The 21,798-nt window shown below is 41.3% G+C and overlaps 1 protein-coding gene across 5 annotated transcripts in view; it reads right to left on the bottom strand.

The window, feature by feature from the left end:
- Window positions 1–21,798, bottom strand: part of SRPK2 (SRSF protein kinase 2) — a 124,724-nt gene that overhangs the window by 21,858 nt on the left and 81,068 nt on the right. For all 5 annotated transcript variants that reach the window (XM_070755115.1, XM_070755116.1, XM_070755117.1 and 2 more), the window contains 6 exons: window positions 21,604–21,691; window positions 16,942–17,048; window positions 12,534–12,699; window positions 9,510–9,535; window positions 8,776–9,022; window positions 6,103–6,588 (listed from right to left, as the gene is read on the bottom strand). In XM_070755115.1, coding sequence (XP_070611216.1) covers window positions 6,103–6,588; window positions 8,776–9,022; window positions 9,510–9,535; window positions 12,534–12,699; window positions 16,942–17,048; window positions 21,604–21,691 — 1,120 coding nt within the window. The remainder of the gene's footprint in view (window positions 1–6,102; window positions 6,589–8,775; window positions 9,023–9,509; window positions 9,536–12,533; window positions 12,700–16,941; window positions 17,049–21,603; window positions 21,692–21,798) is intronic.

The following is a 21,798-nucleotide window of genomic DNA, read 5'->3' as shown; positions in this document are numbered from 1 at the left end:
AAACCATCATAGAAGTTGTCTAGCGGGCACACACACCCATTGGTGCAAGATTCAGCTTCTGCGCATGCGCAGCAAGCAAAATCTTGTGGGAAGATGTGCGAGCGAGTGAGATTTTGGAGATTTTCAGCGATTTTTTTGCTTCCGTGCATGCGCGGAAGCAAAAAAATCGGCAAAAATCACCGAAATCTCACTTGTGCGAGATTTCACATGAGATTTCACCTGCTGCGCATGCACAGGAGCCAATCTCATGCAGGGGCGCGTCGGGGACACGCAGCTAAATGCACATCCTGGATTTCCCTATCAGGATTGGCGCATCAGGTAGCATAACCTGGAACTCATTACTGTTAGATTAGATTAGACTAGATTTATTGGATTTATATGCCGCCCCTCTCCGTAGACTCGGGGCGGCTCACAACAATGGTAAACAAAACATAGTAACGAATCTAATATTTAGCAATCTAAATTACAGTTTTAAGTTTTAAAAAATCCAAAAGAAACCCAATATATAAAAAACAAGCACACAATTGAATCATACACAAAAACTACATGGGCAACGGGGAGATGTTTCAATTCCCCCATGCCTGACGGCAGAGGTGGATTTTAAGGAATTTCCGAAAGGCAAGGAGGGTGGGGGCAATCCTAATCTCTGGGGGGAGCTGGTTCCAGAGGGTCGGAGCCACCACAGAGAAGGCTCTTCCCCTGGGTCCCACCAGACGACATTGTTTAGTCGATGGGACCTGGAGAAGGCCAACTCTGTGGGACCTAACCGGTCGCTGGGATTCGTGCGGCAGAAGGCGGTCCCGGAGATATTCTCTCCCCCCCCAAATTCCCTTGCCATTAAAATACTTGATCGAAGTGACTTGATCGAAGTGTATAAAATCATGAATGGGATAGAAAAGGTGGATAGAGAAAAATTCTTTTCTCTATCACACAATACTAGGACGAGGGGGCCCTCCCTAAAGCTCATAGGTAATAAAGTGAGGACAAATCAAGGGAAATATTTCTTCATCCAGAGGGTCGTTTATGGAATTCACTTCCAGAAGAGGTCGTGACAGCTGTCAACCTGGATAGCTTCGAGGCAGGATTGGACAGATTCAGGGATGCCAAGTGTATCGGTAGTTATTGAAACGGATGTCCATGTGCCGCCTCTATGTTGATTGAGGCAGGCAGGGCGTCAAGGGAAAGGGAGGGTCTTGCCTTCTCTTTCTGCTCAAGATCCCCATGGACAATTGGTGGGCCACTGTGTGACACAGAATGCTGGACTCGATGGGCTTTGGCCTGATTCAGCATGGCTCTTCTTAGGTTCTTATGTTCTAAACTACCCTACTACAGTGTTCCCTCGATTTTCGCGGGTTCGAACTTCGCGAAAAGTCTATACCACGGTTTTTCAAAAATATTAATTAAAAAATACTTTGCGGGTTTTTTCCCTATACCACGGTTTTTTCCCACCCGATGACGTCATATGTCATCGCCAAACTTTCGTCTGCTTTTAATGAATATTTTTTTTAATAAACTTTAATAAACATGGTGAGTAATAATCTAAATGGTTGCTAAGGGAATGGGAAATTGCAATTTAGGGCTTTAAAGTGTTAAGGGAAGGTTTTTGATACTGTTCATAGCCAAAAATAGTGTATTTACTTCCGCATCTCTACTTTGCGGAAATTTGACTTTTGCGGGCGGTCTCGGAACGCATTCCCCGCGAAAAGTGAGGGAACACTGTATTTTAAAGTTTTAATGCTAACCAAGCAACTGATATGTGTTGAAAAGCAAGATCTTACCTATATTTCGTGGTGAGATGTCAATTTGAGACCGAGGCTGAGGTTAGCTTGGGTATGGTAGACAAAGTAGGTTATTTGATTGACTGCGTTCCAGGTAATCTCATTTTTGGGTCTCAGGCTCCATTTTCTACAGGAACATTAGTAGGTAAATATACACCGGTTGTCTTGCAAGATGATGAAGTGGAGACGTCCATCAAAAGGATTTTCAGGGAAAACAGCTGCCTTTTCAAATAACCACAAAATTGCATATTCTTCCCCAAAAAAACCCTCTTTATCCTGGTTTGGAATTGATTATTACAAACATTACAATCCGATATTACGTAACAGTATCAGCGAAGAGGATTTACCCACACATCCGCCATTTGGAGAAAGAGTACAACACAAATTGCACAATTACAAATCAATTACAGGATAACCCTTCCGGTCCGGTCTTCTTTTTAAACTTTGAAGGTACCGTTTCACGATTATTACTGCTTTTTTTTCTGTTCCTGTTTTCTGTACGATTGGAGGAAGACAAATCTGTAGTTTTTTGGTACAACGTTATAATGGCACCATCGGAGAAGCATGGGAAGGAGTGCAGCCTTTTGGAACTACTGAAGTGTGCTTTTACACCGCTTGATGTTAAAGACAAGATCAATATTCTTTAAGGAAAATTGTTTAGTATTCTTGCAATGTTATCTTTTTTGAAAGGTGCCTTATTTTGGAACCTGTTGAGATAAATATGTACTGTATTTTTTAGACTAAACTAGACTAGACTAGACTAGACTAGGGTAGGGTAGGGTAGACTAGGGTAGGGTAGGGTAGGGTAGACTAGGGTAGACTAGACTAGGGTAGGGTAGGGTAGACTAGGGTAGACTAGACTAGACTAGGGTAGGGTTGGGTAGGGTAGGATAGGATAGGATTCTTTATTGGCCAAGTGTGATTGGACACACAAGGAATTTGTCTTGGTGCATATGCTCTCATTGTATATAAAAGAAAAAGATACATTTGTCAATAATCATGTGGTACAACACTTAATGATTGTCATAGGGATCAAATAAGCAATGAAAAAACAATCAATTATTAATACAAATCTTAAGACTATAAGACAAATCAGAATATGACACCAAGCTGGCAAGGGTAGCCAGTACCCCAGAGGACAGGCTCAAAATGGGCCTGGCTCATCGTCCCCAGAATCTATGATTACCAGAGGTGGACGAGGACCACTCACAACATTCTCCAGCATCCAATCAGCACTGAAGAAGCTTCTGGGATGAGAAGCAAAATGTCTTTCGAAGAAAATGTCTTCAAAAAGAAGTCCAGTTGCCCCCTGGAAACGCACGTTGTTTAAAACACTTTTTTCTTGTGCCATGCTAACTTTCAAACGGTCCCTTAAAAAATGATATCTAAGTCGCACACAGACAGAAAGGCTTTGGAAGGTACCCGATATTCATTATACAGTTTTAAACTTCGACCCAAAAGCAATGTTTTGATGCAAAAGGAGTGCATACCCCACATCGAACTATAGGAAATGAAGCATTCTTGCGCCGGGAATATTTAACAACGCACACATTTTGATTGACAAGGCCATATTTCCATTCTTGCCTTGCACGTTAGATTTAGATTAGATTTATTGGATTTATATGCCGCCCCTCTCCGCAAACTCGGGGCGGCTCACAACAAAGTAAAAACAATACATAATAACAAATCCAATACCCACCAATCCAATTACAGTGTTAAGCTAAAAAAAATCATTAAAAAAACAACCCCAGAATATTAAAAAACAAGCACACAATCAATCTAACACCAAAACAACATGGGCAAGGGGGAAATGTCTCAGTTCCCCCATGCCTGACGACAAAGGTGGGTTTTAAGGAGCTTATGAAAGGCAAGGAGAGTAGGGGCAGTTCTAATCTCAGGGGGGAGCTGGTTCCAGAGGGTCGGAGCCGCCACAGAGAAGGCTCTTCCCCTGGGTCCCGCCAGACGACATTGTTTAGTCGACGGGACCCGGAGAAGGCCAACTCTGTGGGACCGAACTGGTCGCTGGGATTCGTGCGGTAGAAGGCGGTCCCGGAAATAAGCCTTCTTTAGCCCTGCACATCACAGAAAATACGCGTCAGTTATTGTTGCATTTATACTCCTGCGAGTGTTAGCTTTCTGGGTAGGGGGAGGCAAACAAGGAGAAGGTCAGAGCAATCCATCAGCATGAAGCACGATATGTAGTTGTTGATTTGGGAGGTGAGCCCATCGTTGGCTGGACCGCAACCATCTGCAACCTGGACTTACTCATCCACCCCCGCGTGGCGTAGTTATGTGTTCCCGCCTCTGCACAGTTGCAGAAAAATCTAAATCGAGGTTTATTAGTCTAAAAACGTGGTTACCATCTCAGCATTAGGCAGATTTGAGATTCCAAACAGAAATGTAGAAAAAGGAGAATATTTCTTAGTTCAAGGTTGTCACGACGGGTCCCTGGTGCTTTCTGAACTTGGTGGGTTTCTTGCAGACGTTTCATGACCCAAATAGGTAACAACATCAGGACTACCAGCGCTCCCTACTTAGCACTGATCTAGGGGAGGTCTTAGAGGACCAACAAAATAACAGAGTAACAGATCTGGAAGGGACCTTGGAGGTGTTCTAGGCCTGACTGGCACTGATCATAGAATCATAGAGTTGGAAGGGACCTCCAGGGTCATCAGTTCCAACCTCCTGCTCAATACAGGATTCACTAAACCATCCCAGAAAGATGACTGTCCAGTCTCTGTCTGAAGACCTCCAGTGAAGGCGAGCCCACCACCTCCTGTGGCAAACTGTTCCACTGGTTTATCACCCTTACTGTTAGAAAGTTTTTTCTGATATCTCATCTAAATCTACAGTTTCATTCCATTGTCGCTAGTCCTTCCATGGGCTAATGAGAACAATGCTGATCCCTCTGCTCTGGGACAGCCCTTCAGATATTTGTAGACAGCTATCAAGTCTCCTCTCAGCAGTGAAGGGCTAGCAAATTTTTTACTACCACACTGTGAGCGTGGCTTCTTATGCAGGAGGCCCTGCATTTTCTTTCAACATCTTTCAGTGCAAATTGGGTGCTCTGGGGTAGAGCTCCATTTTCGCTACCCCACTGCGTTCCATCCCGTCCGGGCAGCAGCCCACCCCTGCCTCTCAGTCTTCTCCTTGATGATGTTACCTAGTTGGATTATGAAATGTAAGAAAACAACCAAGCTGAGAGAGTACCAAGGACCTCACCTACAAAAAGATATTGACAAAATTGAACGGGTCCAAAGACGAGCTACAAGAATGGTGGAAGGTCTTAAGCATAAAACGTATCAGGAAAGACTTCATGGACTCAATCTGTATAGTCTGGAGGACAGAAGGAAAAGGGTTAAAGGGTTAAATAAGGTTCAGGAGGGAAGTGTTTTTAATAGGAAAGTGAACACAAGAACAAGGAGACCCAATCTGAGGTTAGTTGGGGGAAAGATCAAAAGCAACATGAGAAAATATGATTTTACTGAAAGAGTAGTAGTAGATGCTTGGAACAAACGTCCAGCAGACGTGGTTGGTAAATCCACAGCCACTGAATTTAAACATGCCTGGGATAAACATATATCCATCCTAAGATAAAACACAGAAAATAGTATCAGGGCAGACTAGATGGACCATGAGGTCTTTTTCTGCCGTCAATCTTCTATGTTTCTATGTTTCTAAGGACCTCACAGTCTTCCTCCTCCTCCTTTCCACAACCCTGCTCCCTCCCACCAGTAGTGGGCAGCAGTCGGTGCGGCCAGGTGCCCTGTCCCAGTAAAGAATTCTGAGGTGTGCATGCAACTGCTCATCCCTGATGCCGCCACACACGCCCCCGCATAGGATTTGGCTTCTGCGCATGCATAGCAAGTGAAGTCTCACGTGAAGACGCTCTGGTGAGTGAGATTTTGGCGATTTTTGCCAATTGTTTGCTCCGGCGCATGCGCGGAAGCAAAAATATCAGCAAAAATCACTTTAAATCTCTCTCGCGCACATCCTCACACAAGATTTTACTTGTTGCGCACAGAAGCCAAATTTCACTCTGACAGACACCCGCCGAATGTCTGTGGCGGCCTCGAATGCCCACAAGAAAACAACCAATCTCAGAGAGTCCCGAAAACCCCTCTGACTTCCTCCTCCTCCTCTCCACAACCCCTATCCCCTTCTAGCACTGGCGACGTTACCTAGTGTGGGTTATGAAACATCGGCAAGAAAGCAACCCAAACTCAGAGAGCACACCAAGGACCCCCCCTCTGTAGAAGCAGCATCTTCATTTTCTAAAACAGACCTCAAATCGCGTGACATTACAGGTAACGAAAATGCTTACTTTTTGGCAAGTCTCCCGTACTGGATGCAGAAACCGTCCTGCTCCGGTCGTGGGACGGAGTGCTTTCTTCTCGTTCGGTTACCGTCGATTCTTCGGAAACCACTGAACCACAAGCGACGGAATCTAAAGCTCCGGGAAACACCGAAGCGGAAAATTCATCGTATTGTGATTCCGGAATGTTATGACGTCCGTTTGGCAATTCGCCGTTAAATTGTTCGTAAGAGCTACTATAACTGTATTCGCTTTTGGTGTTTGGCTCATCGAGATTATATTGTTCGGTGTTGGGGCTATCTTCCTCATCTTCGTCTTCCTCCTCGATCTGTTCTTCCAGGGAGAAAGGGCCGTCGATAATGTGGCCGTTGGTTTTGGGAGATTCTATCCACGCGGGATCCGCCGACTCTGAATTGGCTAGTTCTTGCTCCAGGTCGTCTTTCTCTGTGTTTTCTTTTTCTGTGTCTTCTTTCTCGTCTTGGTCTTCCGTTTCGCCTGAGGGAAACAAAGGACATGAGGTAAAAATATCTTTTAAAGCGCTAACTTTCAAGGTGAGGTGAAGTATACGGGTCATCCTCAACTTGCCACCAAATTTCAGCCGCAAATGAGCGAGAACTGCAGCTCGGCGGGTTTTGCGCCATCAGAGCATATTCCTCGCCACGCTTCTTTAAGTTAATCACCACAACTGTTATAAGTGACATGTTTTGTTAACGATAATCTGGCTTCCCTGCTGACTTTGCTTAACAGAAGGGGAATCAGGTGACTGTGACCCTTCGTAAGAATGAACTAGTTGCCAAGCATCTGAATTTTCGACCACGTGACCGCAGAGATTTATTTATTAGATTTATATGCCGCCCCTCTCCGAAGTCTCTGAACAGTCTTATTGCGAAAAATGGCCACAAATAGTGACCAATAAGGACCCACAGAATTGGCCTTCTTCGGGTTCCGTCGGCTAGACAGTGTCAATTGGTGGGACCGCGGGAAGGACCTTCTCTGTGGTGGCACCGTCTCTGTTGAACTACCCCCTGAGATCCATACTGCCCCCCACTCTACTGCCTTTGCAGAAAGCCTTGAAGACCTGGCTCAGCCGGTAGGCCTGGGGGCATTGAATGAATGGTACACCTTTTAGATCCGACCACAATACCTGTGATTGTTTTATTAAGGGGTTTTAAAATTGTTTTTTAATTGTTTTTTATAATATTTTGGGTATACATTTTTAAAATTTTTACCTCCATACAAACTTTTTAAAATACATTTCCAAATAACTTTAAATTAGAATAAAAACAATATCAAATTAGTAAAACATATATAATTCCCCCAAAAAATTAATACTTCCAAATTAATTACTTCCAGTATTCATCAGACCTCCCAACTTTGACCTCTAATTTTGTCATCTAGTGATGTCCAAATTTTCTTTGAATTAAATTCCACACTGATTTCCTTTGACCTTATTAAAATAATTTCACCTTATTCTTACAAATTCAAATAAGCTGTTATATCAACTCCCCCTTTTCCTACATTCTCCTTAAAAATTACTAAAAACCCTTACTACTTTTCCTAACTAGAATAAAAAAAATTATAAGTTGAAAAAAAAGAAAGTATAATAAGAAAAAAGAAAAAAGGACAGAACTATTACTATTTTAAAAGAAAAAAATAACCAAGAAACCAAAATGCTAACTATTAATCAGTCCGTTTTTATATAATACAGTGGTGCCTCATCTTACGAACGCCTCTTCTAACGAACTTTTCAAGATACGAACCCGGTGTTTAAGATTGTTTTGCCTCTTCTTCCGAACTATTTTCACCTTACGAAGCCAAGCAGCTGCTGTTGGGATGAAGGGGTTTCTTTCTTTCTCCTTTATTGAAGAAAGAAAAGGGAGGGGCGGCTTGGAGGAGGAAAGATTTTGCAGAGAACAGCTTGCTTGCAGAGGCACTGAAATGGTGTCTTTTGAAGAAAGAAAAGGGAGGGGCGGCTTGGAGGAGGAAAGATTTTGCAGAGAACAACGTGCTTGCAGAGGCACTGAAACGGTGTCTTTTGAAGAAAGAAAAGGGAGGGGCAGCATGGAGGAGGAAAGATTTTGCAGAGAACAACGTGCTTGCAGAGGCACTGAAACGGTGTCTTTTGAAGAAAGAAAAGGGAGGGGCGGCTTGGAGGAGGAAAGATTTTGCAGAGAACAACGTGCTTGCAGAGGCACTGAAAGGGTGTCTTTTGAAGAAAGAAAAGGGAGGGGCGCCCCCCTTGCCTTTCTTCCTTCCCACTCACCCTTTAGCCTAGCCTCGCTTCTTCCACCCGCCCCCTTTAGCTGCTCCTCCCTGCCCTCTGTTCACCTCCCTTCTAAAGTTTGGGATTTTCCTGAAGGATTTGCGCGCATTATTTGCTTTTACATTGATTCCTATGGGAAACATTGTTTCATCTTACGAACTTTTCACCTTACGAACCTCCTCCTGGAACCAATTAAGTTCGTATAACGAGGTACCACCGTACTTTGCTGTGAGCCACCCAGCGTCCCTCGGGAGTTGGGTGGCATACAAATTAGTTAAATAATAATAAATCAATAAAATCAATTTTGCTGTGCCGACTTCGAACCACCACTAAACGAATGGTTATATACAGTCTTCCGAGATTTATATCGATCGAGTTGGTCCGCCAAAGAAATTCAATAAATGAAGGGACCGACTTACCGTCTTCGTTTCCGGGTTCTTCATCCACCACTTCTTCTAATTCTACGCTTTTTAGTTTAACTTCGGGGTGGTAGCCGTCCTCTTGGTCATTGGACGGGATGGTAGAGGTGATGTTTTCTTCCGTTTTCTTCCTCTCGGCCTCCCGCTCCAATTCCTCGATTTCCTGCAGACGTTTTTCCAGGAGCTCAGCCTGCCTCTTCTGCTTTTTTTTTAGCTTCTTCTTTTTATTTTTAGATATCTTCCCAATCTGGGGGGGGGGATGAGGGGGGAAAAAATCACAAATTCGTTTGGCACTGCACGACATGGTTAGCTTATTCGGTTGTTGTTGGCATGCAGATATCACTTTCGTTTATGCGATGGTAAAACCGCCTACGGTAGGACAGGGGTGTCAAACTCGATTTCGTTGAGGGCCACGTCCGGGTTGGGCTTGACCTTTGGGAATGGGCATGCTGAGATGGGCGTGGCCAAGGTAGGCCCAATTGTACTTAGTACTTTTATTTAACCTAAGCGGCATTCCATGTTTTAAAATCCAGTGACCAAATATAAATGTTAGACAAAAGGCGTTATAATAATATAATTATATAATTTATTAGATTTGTATGCCGCCCCTCTCCGGAGACTCAAAGCGGCTTGTCGTCAGATAGAGATTCATAAATGAAATGTGAAAGGTTTTATCTTTCAACCATGCAAATAAAAATCAGAAACCTAAATAACAATAATGCAACAGTACTTACGGGCTTTTGTTGCGGGGCAGTACTTACTGAAAAACAAAATAAGAGATAGCCAGTCACGTTTATCAATATTCAAGTGTATAATTTTTTTTAAAGGCAAACAAAATCTTTATGTGCCCAAATACATTTGGTCAATGAAGAATTCTATTTTCTATTCTATTCTATTCTATTCTACAGGAGGTCCCCGGGTTACACCCTCCCCGACTTACGATATTTCGTGGTTACAGCACGAACCCGGCCCCCTCCCCCTGCCACGCTGCGCTCACTTGGTTTGCTTTCACCGCCCTAAATTTCAGCAGCAGGCTCCGGAATCGCTGGCATTCGCCGGCTCCGGTGCTTTCTGAACCACGGGGGTTGGAAGAAAGCGCGAATGAAGCGCTTTAGCAAGCAGGCAATTTTTATAGTCGCCGCGGTGATGTCATGATGTGGCGACCCGGGGGAGCAAGGCCCTTCAAATTTGCGTATTCAAAACTCAAATCGAGCTTTAATGTAGCTGGCCATGCTACAGGCTTGGGGGGAATCAGGTGAGACAGCGTTAGAGCGAAATGGAGGAAGATCCCGACTTACACCGAAATTCGGTTTACGATCCACCGTAGGAATGGATCGACGTCGTAAGTCGGGGACCCCCTGTAGTCTATTCTGTCTCTCTTCTCTTCTCTCCATTCTATTTTATCTATTTTATTCTCTTCTCTCTCTTCTCTCCATTCTATTTTATCTATTTTATTCTCTTCTCTTCTCTCCTTTCTCTTTTATCTATTTTATTCTCTTCTCTCTCTCTTCTCTTCTCTCCTTTCTTTTATCTATTTTATTCTCTTCTCTCTCTTCTCTCCATTCTATTTTATCTATTTTATTCTCTTCTCTTCTCTCCTCTCCTTTCTCTTTTATCTATTTTATTCTCTTCTCTCTCTCTTCTCTTCTCTCCTTTCTTTTATCTATTTTATTCTCTTCTCTCTCTTCTCTCCATTCTATTTTATCTATTTTATTCTCTTCTCTCTCTTCTCTCCATTCTATTTTATCTATTTTATTCTCTTCTCTCTCTCTCTTCTCTCCATTCTCTTTTATCTATTTTATTCTCTTCTCTCTCTTATCTCCATTCTATTTTATCTATTTTATTCTCTTCTCTCTCTTCTCTTCTCTCCTTTCTCTTTTATCTCTTTTATTCTCTTCTCTCTCTCTTCTCTTCTCTCCTTTCTCTTTTATCTATTTTATTCTCTTCTCTCTCTCTTCTCTTCTCTCCATTTTCTTTTATCTCTTTTATTCTCTTCTCTCTCTCTCTCTTCTCTTCTCTCCATTCTCTTTTATCTATTTTATTCTCTTCTCTCTCTCTTCTCTTCTCTCCATTCTCTTTTATCTATTTTATTCTCTTCTCTCTCTCCTCTTCTCTCCTTTCTCTTTTCTCTATTCTATTCTCTCCTCTCTCTTCTCTTTATTCTCTTCTTTCTTCTCTTCTGCTCTCTTCTCTTCTCTCCTCTCTCTTGACTAAAAACTAAATTTTATAAATGACCCTTGCTACTCATTTGTCAAGAGGCTCTAGGTTCAACCCGACTGCCTTTTAAAACCATTAACCCAGCTTGGGGTCCGATGTACAGTCCTTGAATTGTTCCTTTTTCCGTTTCACCGACCCTGTCTTTCTATTCTGTATTTTAAATCGGGCTGCTTCTTCCTCTGCGCTAAAAATAATTTGAATCCTCTACATTTGGCTATTCCCTGAAGACATGACTTGAATACTTCATTTCCTGAACTTTACACACCTGCTTTTGAATAAAAAGCCAGGGTTATGAGCTGGCATAGCAGCGAGAACCCAATGCAGTGAAAAATATATAATTAAGCTTTCTTTAGCTTCCGGAAGGGTAAATGTGTGTGTGTATAAAGCAGTTACTCAAATAGTAGGGCGCCCCAGCTCTGGGGGGGCTCGGAGCGATGCCGGGGGGGGGGGGGGGCAATGACCCTGGGGACCCTTTTTTTTTGGCTGCAAGGAGTAGGGGTTTTTTGCACCGAACAATAGCACACAGCATAGAGTAGAAGATACGAAGTGCAGAAAACAAACCCTTAAGAGACACCATGGAAAAATATTTAACAGGGATGAAAAGAAAAGAGGGGAGAGAGGGAGATTTGGTAAGGAAGGTTTGCCTATTTGCTGATGATTATAAAGTGTGCAATAAGGTTAGTATTCCTGGAGGAATCTGTAATATGGCAAATGATTTAGCTTTACTAGATAAGTGGTCAAAGCAATGGAAACTGCAGCTTAATGTTTCCAAATGTAAAATAATGCACTTGGGGAAAAGGAATCCTCAATCTGAATATTGTATTGGCAGTTCTGTGTTAGCAAAATCTTCAGAAGAGAAGGATTTAGGGGTAGTGATTTCTGACAGTCACAAAATGGGTGAGCAGTGTGGTCGGGCGGTAGGAAAAGCAAGTAGGATGTTTGGCTGCATAGATAGAGGTATAACAAGCAGGAAGAGGGAGATTGTAATCCCGCAGTATAGAGCGCTGGTGAGATCACATTTGGAGTACCGTGTCCAGTTCTGGAGATCTCACCTACAAAAAGATATTGACAAAATTGAATGCGTCCAAAGACGGGCTACAAAAATGGTGGAAGGTCTTAAGCATAAAGCGTATCAGGAAAGACTTAATGGACTCAATCTGTCTAGTCTGGAGGACAGAAGGGAAAGGGGGGACATGATTGAAACATTTAAATATGTGAAAGGGTTAAATAAAGTTCAGGAGGGAAGTGTTTTTAATAGGAAAGTGAACCCAAGAACAAGGGGGCACAATCTGAGGTTAGTTGGGGGAAAGATCAGAAGCAACATGAGAAAATATTATTTGATTGAAAGAGTAGTAGATGCTTGGAACAAACTTCCAGCAGACGTGGTTGGTAAATCCACAGTCACTGAATTTAAACATGCCTGGGATAAACATATATCCATCCTAAGATAAAATACAGGAAATAGTGTAAGGGCAGACTAGATGGACCATGAGGTCTTTTTCTGCCGTCAACCTTCTATGTTTCTATGTAAATGCCGCTACCTGCTGAGCCGGAGGGAGGAGGCGCCCCCGCTTTTTGCCACTCCGTCGCTTCCGCCGCCATTCTCCGCACGTAGGTGTCATCGACGCACATCAAGATGTTTTCTGGTTTGATATCCGTATGAATGATCTTACATTTGCTGTGGAGGTAATCTAAACCCTGCAGTACCTGATTGCAAAATATTTCAGAAATATGGCATTACCGTTCAAAACAAGGACGGGGGTCAGAATTTCACATTTTAGCAAAAAAGAGGAATTATTCACAGCCCTCCAGATGTTGCTTAACCTCCGTATTTACAGGGCGACATAAGAAGCTCTGAAACTTCACACTGGGCAGGTAGACCTCGACTTTAAGGACCGCAATGGAGGAAGGGTTGGTTACTAAGTGAGACATTTGTTAAGTGGGGAGGCCTGATTTTTTTACGACTTTTCTTCCCGCTCTTGTTAAGTGAATCCCTACAGTTGTTACGAACACGGACACTCAATCTGGCTACCCCGTTGTTGTTGTTGTTGTTGTTGTTGTTGTTGTTGTTGATGTTGTTATTATTATTATTATTATTATTATTATTATTATTATTATTATTATTATTTAGATTTGTATGCCGCCCCTCTCCGAAGACTCGGAGCAGCTCACAACATGCAATATACAGAGTACAAATCCAATATTAAAAACAGTATTTAAAACCCTTAAATAAAAAACAAATACAACCCACATAAACCATACATAAATCATAATAGCTGAGGGGTATACAGTAATACCTCGTCTTACAAGCTTAATTGGTTCTGGAAGTAGGTTCGTAAGGCGAAAAGTTCGTAAGACGAAACATTGTTTCCCATAGGAAACAATGTAAAAGCGATTAATGCGTGCAAAAAGAAAAAAAATCGCAAAATGGCGCTCCGCTGGGCACCGCCGCCTGGCTGTCACCTTTTAAAACAGCCGGGGGGCTTCTCGGCGTTCACTTTTCGGGTTCGGGTGGCCAGGAAGCGCCCAGCTGTTTCAGAAGGTTACAGCTGGGTGGCGGCGCTCAGCAGAGCGCCGTTTTTGCAATCGGTGTCGTCGTTTTCGGCCGATCTGGAGGCTGGAAAGGAGGTGGGGAATCCCAATAGGGAATTCTATGGGCGGAGCTTTGACGTCACAAAGACATCCGAAGACGAGGTACCATTGTATTAACTTTCCCATGCCTGGCGACATAGGTGGGTTTTCAAGAGCTTGCAAAAGGCAAAGAGGGAGGGGGCAGTCCTGATCTCCAGGGGGAGTTGATTCCAGAGGGCTGGGGCCGCCACAGAGAAGGCTCTTCCCCTGGGTTCCGCCAGACGGCATTAACTTGGCTCATCAGATTATGAGCCAGGGTGGCACAGTGGTTAGAGTGCAGCACTGCAGGCTGCTTCAGCCAACCGCTAGCGGTAGATCAGCAGTTCAAATCTCACCACCGGCTCAAGGTTGACTCAGCCTTCCGTCTTTCTGAGGTGGGTAAAATGAGGACCCAGATTGTTGGGGGCAAATATGCTGATTCTGTAAACCGCTTAGAGAGGGCTGTAAATGCTATTGATATTATTCCTGGAGAAGAGCAGTTAATAAAGAAAAATTTTGGACTGAGCTAAAATGAACAGATTAACATTCAGATTAAAAGACAAAGAGGATTCATTGTATTACAAGACTTGGGGGACGTTTTATAGATGGTTGGGAAAGGAATATAAATAAGAAACTTTAAATATAAATGAATGATTTATTATTATTATTATTATTATTATTATTATTATTATTATTATTATTTAAATTTATATGCCATCCCTCTCTGAAGACTTGGGGGGGGTGCTTATAGCATATAAAAACAATATACAGTGGTACCTCATCTTACGAACGCCTCTTCTAACAAACTTTTCAAGATACGAACCCGGGGTTTAAGATTTTTTTGCCTGTTCTTCCGAACTATTTTCACCTTATGAACCCAAGCAGCTGCTGCTGGGATGAAGGGGTTTCTTTTTTTCCCCCTTTTTTGAAGAAAGAAAAGGGAGGGGCTGCTTGGAGTAGGAAACATTTTGCAGAGAACAACGTGCTTGCAAAGGAACTGAAAGGGTGTTTTTTAAGAAAGAAAAGGGAGGGAGGGGCAGCTAGTGGGAGGAAACATTTTGCAGAGAACAACGTGCTTGCAAAGGAACTGAAAAGGTGTCTTTTGAAGAAAGAAAAGGGAGGGGCGGCTTGGAGGGGGAAAGAGTTTGCAGAGAACAATGTGCTTGCAGAGGCACTGAAAGGGTGTCTTTTGAAGAAAGAAAAGGGAAGGGCGCCCCCCTTGCCTTTCTTCCTTCCCACTCACCCTTTAGCCTAGCCTTGCTTCTTCCACCCGCCCCCTTTAGCTGCTCCTCCCTGCCCTCTGTTCGCCTCCCTTCTAAAGTTTGGGATTTTCCTGAAGGATTTGCGCGCATTATTTGCTTTTACATGGATTCCTATGGGAAACATTGTTTCGTCTTACGAACCTTTCGCCTTACGAACCTCCTCCTGGAACCAATTAAGTTCGTATCATGAGGTACCACTGTACATCAAAATATAATTAATTAATTTTAAAATAAAGAATTACATTTTTAAAAACTAAAAAGCCTATTAACATATACACATATCCATTCAAACAAACTCACAATACATTCACTGGGCAGGGGTAGAATCTAATATAACCCAGATGTATCACTTGAAAGAGATGAGTGGAGGGGAGGGAAAGAGTCTTCCAAGAGGGGCGGCATACAAATCTAATAAATTATTATTAATTATTATTTAAGGGTAAGTTTTAACTTACCTCAATGTTTTATAACTGCACTCTTATGATGAATTACTGGCAAGTTTCTCCTTAACACTACAAATAGTTGGAAGTACTAGGGTGGGTTGCCCAATAAATGTTAAGAACTGTATATATTTAAATAGAAACACATCTGGTGTCAAATTTTTCCTTTTTTTCTAAATGGATGTTTGAGACATCGATATATATGCTAAAATTAGATTGGCTTTCTTAAAATCTCTTTGTCTTGATTTATTCAACACTTTCTCTTATTTATCTATAATTTGAAAACATTAGATCTAAGGGAATGAGCTACTGAAAATACACCCGCCCACTTTTTCCTTTCTTTTATTCTTTTCTTTTTCTCCCTTTTTCTTTCTGTATATCTGTATGTTTGTCGACCTGTTTTGTTTGTTTGTTTGTTTCTGTTTACTGTTAAATGCATATTGTCTAGACCAGTGATTTTCAACCTTTTTTGAGCCGCGGCACATTTTTTACATTTACGAGACCCTGGGGCACATGGAGCGGGGGGGGGGGGCCCTAAAAAAAGTTTGGCCAAAAAAATTCTCTCTCCCTCTTCCTCCCCTTCGCTCTATTTCTTTCTCCCTCCCTCTTTCTCGCCATTCCTTCCTCTTTCTTTCTTTCTCTCTCCATCCCTCTTTCTTTCTCTTCCTTCCTTCCTCTCTTCTTTGCTCTTTCTCTCTCCCTCCCTACGTCCTTCTATGTCTTTCTCTCTCCTTCCCTCCCTCTTTCTTTCTCTCTCTCTCTTGCTTTCTTTCTCTTGTTCTCTCTCTCTTTCTTGCGTTCTTTCTCTCTCTCTCGCTCCCTCTCTCTCTTGCTTTCTTTCTCTCTGAGCTTCGCGGCACACCTGACCATGTCTCACGGCACACTAGTGTGCCACGGCACACTGGTTGAAAAACACTGGTCTAGACCAGTGATTTTCAACCTTTTTTGAGCTGCAGCACATTTTTTACATATACAAAATCATGGGCCACATTGAGCGGGAGGGAGTGGGGGGGGGCTAAAAAGTTTGGACAAAAATTCTCTCTCTCTCTTCCTCCCTTTCCCTCTATTTCTCTCCCTCTTTCTCTCTCTTCCTTCCTCCCTCTCTCCATCCCTCTTTCTTTCTCTCTTCCTTCCTTTCTCTCTTTTTTGCTCTTTCTATCTCTGCCTCTCTCTCTCTCTTGCTTTCTTTCTCTCTCTCTTGCTTTCTTTCTCTCTCTTTCTCTTTCTCTCTTGCTTTCTTTCTCTCTCTCTCTTCCTTTCTCTTTCTCTCTCTCGCTGAGCTTCACGGCACACCTGATCATGTCTCGCGGCACACTAGTGTGCCGCGGCGGCACACTGGTTGAAAAACACTGGTCTAGACCATAATTTGACATATAATTATTGTTTTTAATCTCCCAATCTCCCAATTCTCTTATTATTTTTTCTCCCTGTATCTTGACATGTCCATATTGTTAATTGTAATTAAATGTATTTATTGTATTTATCTTTGTAAATAAAAACTTTATAAAAAAAAAAGGAAGTACTAGGGTGGGGGAGGAGTTAGGACTAAAATATCTATAAATACAATATCTGTGAGTTCTGCCAGACAGAGACATATTAATACCTGAATTAATGATCAATGAGTATTGGAATCTTACCTGCCGGATTATGCTTTTCACACAATGGATCGGAAGGCCCTGATAGCTGGATTTAATTATCCATTTTAAAAGGTGATGTCCAAGTACTTCAAAAACCATACAGACATCTGTATTTACATTAAGGATAAATGGCAAGTGATTTTTTTAAAAAAAACTGGTGCCCAATTACATTTTACAAAGCCATTGTAAAGATGAATTCTACTGAAATTAAAAGATGGAATGAATTCAGATGGTTATCTAACTTTAAAAACAATAAAACAAAAACCAATCAAAATTTCTCAACATAAATTAAAATAAAGATATACACAATAGAAATTCTAACCAACATCAATACAATCCCTGTCTGAGTTCAATCCACTCAATAACTACTAACAACTTACGAATATCATAACTCACAAATATCCCTTACTCATAAAAGTAACAAACATAACCAAACTAAATCGTCACAATGCATATCCCTGCTAGTCCGCAGGTACTACCTCCCCTCCTTTTATCTTTCTTCCTTTTTTAATTTTTCTCTTTTTCTCTTTCTTCTCTCTCCTATCTCACTTAGAAACATAGAAACATAGAAGACTGACGGCAGAAAAAGACCTCATGGTCCATCTAGCCTGCCCTTATACTATTTCCTGTATTTTATCTTACAATGGATATATGTTTATCCCAGGCATGTTTAAATTCAGTTACTGTGGATTTATCTACCACGTCTGCTGGAAGTTTGTTCCAAGCATCTACTACTCTTTCAGTAAAATAATATTTTCTCATGTTGCTTTTGATCTTTCCCCCAACTAACTTCAGATTGTGTCCCCTTGTCCTTGTGTTCACTTTCCTATTAAAAACACTTCCCTCCTGAACCTTATTTAACCCTTTAACATATTTAAGTGTTTCGATCATGTCCCCCCTTTTCCTTCTGTCCTCCAGACTATACAGATTGAGTCCATGAAGTCTTTCCTGATACGTTTTATGCTTAAGACCTTCCACCATTCTTGTAGCCCGTCTTTGGACCCGTTCAATTTTGTCAATATCTTTTTGTAGGTGAGGTCTCCAGAACTGAACACAGTATTCCAAATGTGGTCTCACCAGCGCTCTATATAGCGGGATCATAATCTCCCTCTTCCTGCTTGTTATACCTCTAGCTATGCAGCCAAGCATCCTACTTGCTTTCCCTACCGCCTGACTGCACTTCTAAACTACCTTTCTTTTCTACGTTACTTCTAAACTACTAAATTCTATAGATATAAGATTATCTAAATACGAATATTGAATACAAAATAATTATCTATAGACAGATATTTGAAATGAATATGCAACAATATATATCAGCTACTGTATAAAAATATTGTTTACCCCATCCCCCTCCTTTTTCCCTTTTTGTACTCCCATCCCCCCTTCCCATTCTTAATAAATTAATAAAGTATATTTTTTTTTTAAAAGATGGAATGAACCCTTCTGCAAAATGTACGGTAGAATCTCTGGTTCACGATCATAATTCGTTCCATAACTTTGGTCGCCAACCGATTTGAATCTAATTTTAGCGTTGTTTTTTTAAAGGCGCGGAAAGGGAAAAAATAAAACACTACATGGCTTAGGAGCAGATTACTTACGGGACCGTCTTCTGCCTCACACATCCCAACGGCTGATCAGTTCCCACAAAGTCGGCCTCCTCCGGGTCCCGTCAGCCAAACAATATTGGCTGGCGGGTCCATGGGGAGGGCCTTCTCTGTGGTGGCTCCGGCACTTTGGAAACAGCTTCCCCTAGAGATTCGAACTGCCCCCACTCTCCTGGACTTAACTTTTGTATTCTTTTATTGCATTCTATTGTATTTTTCAATGCTGTTCGCCACCTGAGTCCGTGAGGAGATGGGTGGCATACTAATGTATGTCAGTAATTAATTAAGCAAATATGTAAGTAAATAAGTAAAAATATAAATTAGATTAGATTAGATTAGAATTCTTTATTGGCCAAGTGTGCTTGGACACACAAAGAATTTGTCTTGGTGCCTATGCTCTCAGCGTACATAAAAGAAAAATATACATTTGTCAAGAATCATGTGGTACGATACTTAATGATTGTCACAAAGGGTCAAATAAGCAATGAGGAAACAATATTAATAAAAATCTTAAGGATACAAGCAACAAGCGACAGTCATACAGTCATAAGTGGGAGGAAATGGGTGATAGGAATGATGAGAAAAAACTAGTAGTAACAGCACTGCAGACTTAGTAAAAAGTTTGACAGTGTTGAGGGAATTATTTGTTTAGTAGAGTGATGGCGTTTGGGGAAAAACTGTTCTTGTGTCAATATAAATATAAATATAAAAAATATAAATATAAATATAAATAAATATATTTTGTTGTGGGGGGGAAATGTGGATTTTTTGGGGGGTCAGAATCCAATTTGGTCGTAGTCAGAATCCTTCATGGCCAGAGCTTCTACTGCATTACATAAAGTAAGGACAGAACTGCAAAATTCTAAACTAGGTCCATCAAAATTAAATATGCTGACCATTTATGGGGCTGATAAAAGTGAGCATGAAAACCAGTTTGGTGCAGTGGTTTAAAGCTGGCTGGAGAATTCTGGGAGTTGAAGTCCACAACTCTTAAAAGTTGCCAAGTTTGAAGACCTCTGGGTAAAGGCTTCACACTAGAAACCAAGGAACTAGTTCTAGTCCTGTTTTAGATATACAGCCAGCTGAGTGACCCCGGGCCAGTCACTCTCGCTCAGCCCTAGAAAGGAGACAATGGCAAAGCAACTTAGAAAAACCTTGTCCCAAAAAATTGAAAGGGCTTGTCCAGGGAGTCCCTGAGAATCAGTCACAACTGAATGGGAGAGGCCAAAAAAAATATATGAGCAGAGCCTATAAATTGATTTCATTAAATAAAAATTCTGTAATTAAAAAAAGAGAGGAAATAAACCTCGTAACGTATGCAAAACGTCTCTATGACAACATCTTAGGCAACGGCAAAAGGAATTTTCAGTCCAAAGAATGTAAATTGTTCCTGTAGCAACAACGCCTTAGAAGTAATTAGAACGATAATATAACATAGATCCGTTATAGAATCAGCTGGTGTTTTATTTAGTGACAAATCGAATGTATTGTTATTTGACTGTCAAAGCCGACACTGTGAAAACAGACACGTGCCCATGGTTATAAAAATAGAAAAACATACAGAAATAAATATTATATTATCCTAATTAAATATTGTAAAATATTGTATATCGTAATATAACTTGATAGTTGTATTTACAGTACTTAGGGACATTTAGTTTAGAACATAAAAACTTAGTGGTCGATATTTTAAGAAAATACGGTAAGGTAAGTCCCGTATAAATCTTAACCTGAATTTTAAAATCTTATTGCCCAAAATACAAAAATATTCAAATGATTACAAAAGTTATTTGCTGTGGTGACCCCCAATCATACGTCCAGCGCCAATTCTCCCAATCAGCTTGAAGCTGATTGGCAGGAAGGTCAGAGGGACCCCCCCACTGTCAACGCCTGATTGGTCGGAGTGTAAAAATAAGTTCCAAGGCGCCAGAATAGAAGCTTTAGTTCCTAATGTGGGAAATTTGTCTTCGGCGACCCCTGTGAAATAGTCGTTCGACTCCCCCAAAGGGGTCCCAACCCCCAGGTTGAGAACCACTGTACTAGATGAAATATCTGAATAACTGAAATATCCCTACAAGATCATTATCTATAGCATTTCACACTACAGTGTTCCCTCGATTTTCGCGGGTTCGAACTTCGCGAAAAGTCTATACCACAGTTTTTCAAAAATATTAATTACAAAATACTTTGCGGGTTTCCCCCCTATACCACGGTTTTTCCCGCCCGATGACATCATATGTCATCGCCAAACTTTCATCTGACTTTAATAAATATTTTTTTTACTAAACTTTAATAAATAAACATGGTGAGTAATGATCTAAATGGTTGCTAAGGGAATGGGAAATTGCACTTTAGGGGTTTAAAGTGTTAAGGGAAGGCTTGTGATACTGTTCATAGCCAAAAATAGTGTGCGTACTTCCGCATCTCTACTTCGCGGAAATTCGACTTTCGCGGGCAGTCTCGGAACGCATCCCCCGCAAAAATCGAGGGAACACTCATTCCCAGTTCATTAAGTCTTTCCTTAAGCATAAAAGGTATCAGGAAAGACTTAATGAACTCAATCTGCATAGTCTGGAGGACAGAAGGAAAAGGGGGGACATGATCGAAACATTTAAATATATTAAAGGGTTAAATAAGGTCCAGGAGGGAAGTGTTTTTAATAGGAAAGTGAACACAAGAACAAGGGGACACAATCTGAAGTTAGTTGGGGGAAAGATCAAAAGCAACGTGAGAAAATATTATTTTACTGAAAGAGTAGTAGATCCTTGGAACAAACTTCCAGCAGACGTGGTAGATAAATCCACAGTAACTGAATTTAAACATGCCTGGGATAAACATATATCCATCCTAAGATAAAATACAGAAAATAGTATAAGGGCAGACCAGATGGACCATGAGGTCTTTTTCTGCCGTCAGACTTCTATGTTTCTATGTTTCTAACACTGTATAACAATTCCTTTCCCAAAGGACTGACCCACTAACAATGGCATAATATTCTGAAGAGGATGAACCGTTTTTAATGAGCTTGAAAAGAAAAAATAGATAGAAAAGATACGTATGCCGTTCATGCCAGAAATTTTAAAGTCGTCAATTAATTGGACCACCATGTCTTTATTTGGATCGCCAGGATCACTTTCGCGAACCTAAAAACAAAGACCAAAGACATAATGTATGTTTTGAATTAAACGCACCCAACATATTATATTTTAAATGCATTACATTTTAAAAGCACCAACCTTTATTTTAAAGA

The sequence above is a fragment of the Erythrolamprus reginae genome, chromosome 6, assembly GCF_031021105.1.
Source record: "Erythrolamprus reginae isolate rEryReg1 chromosome 6, rEryReg1.hap1, whole genome shotgun sequence".
NCBI lineage: Eukaryota > Metazoa > Chordata > Lepidosauria > Squamata > Dipsadidae > Erythrolamprus > Erythrolamprus reginae.
The sequence above is the reverse complement of the archived record's forward strand: the minus strand, read 5'-3'. Positions and strand labels throughout refer to the sequence as shown.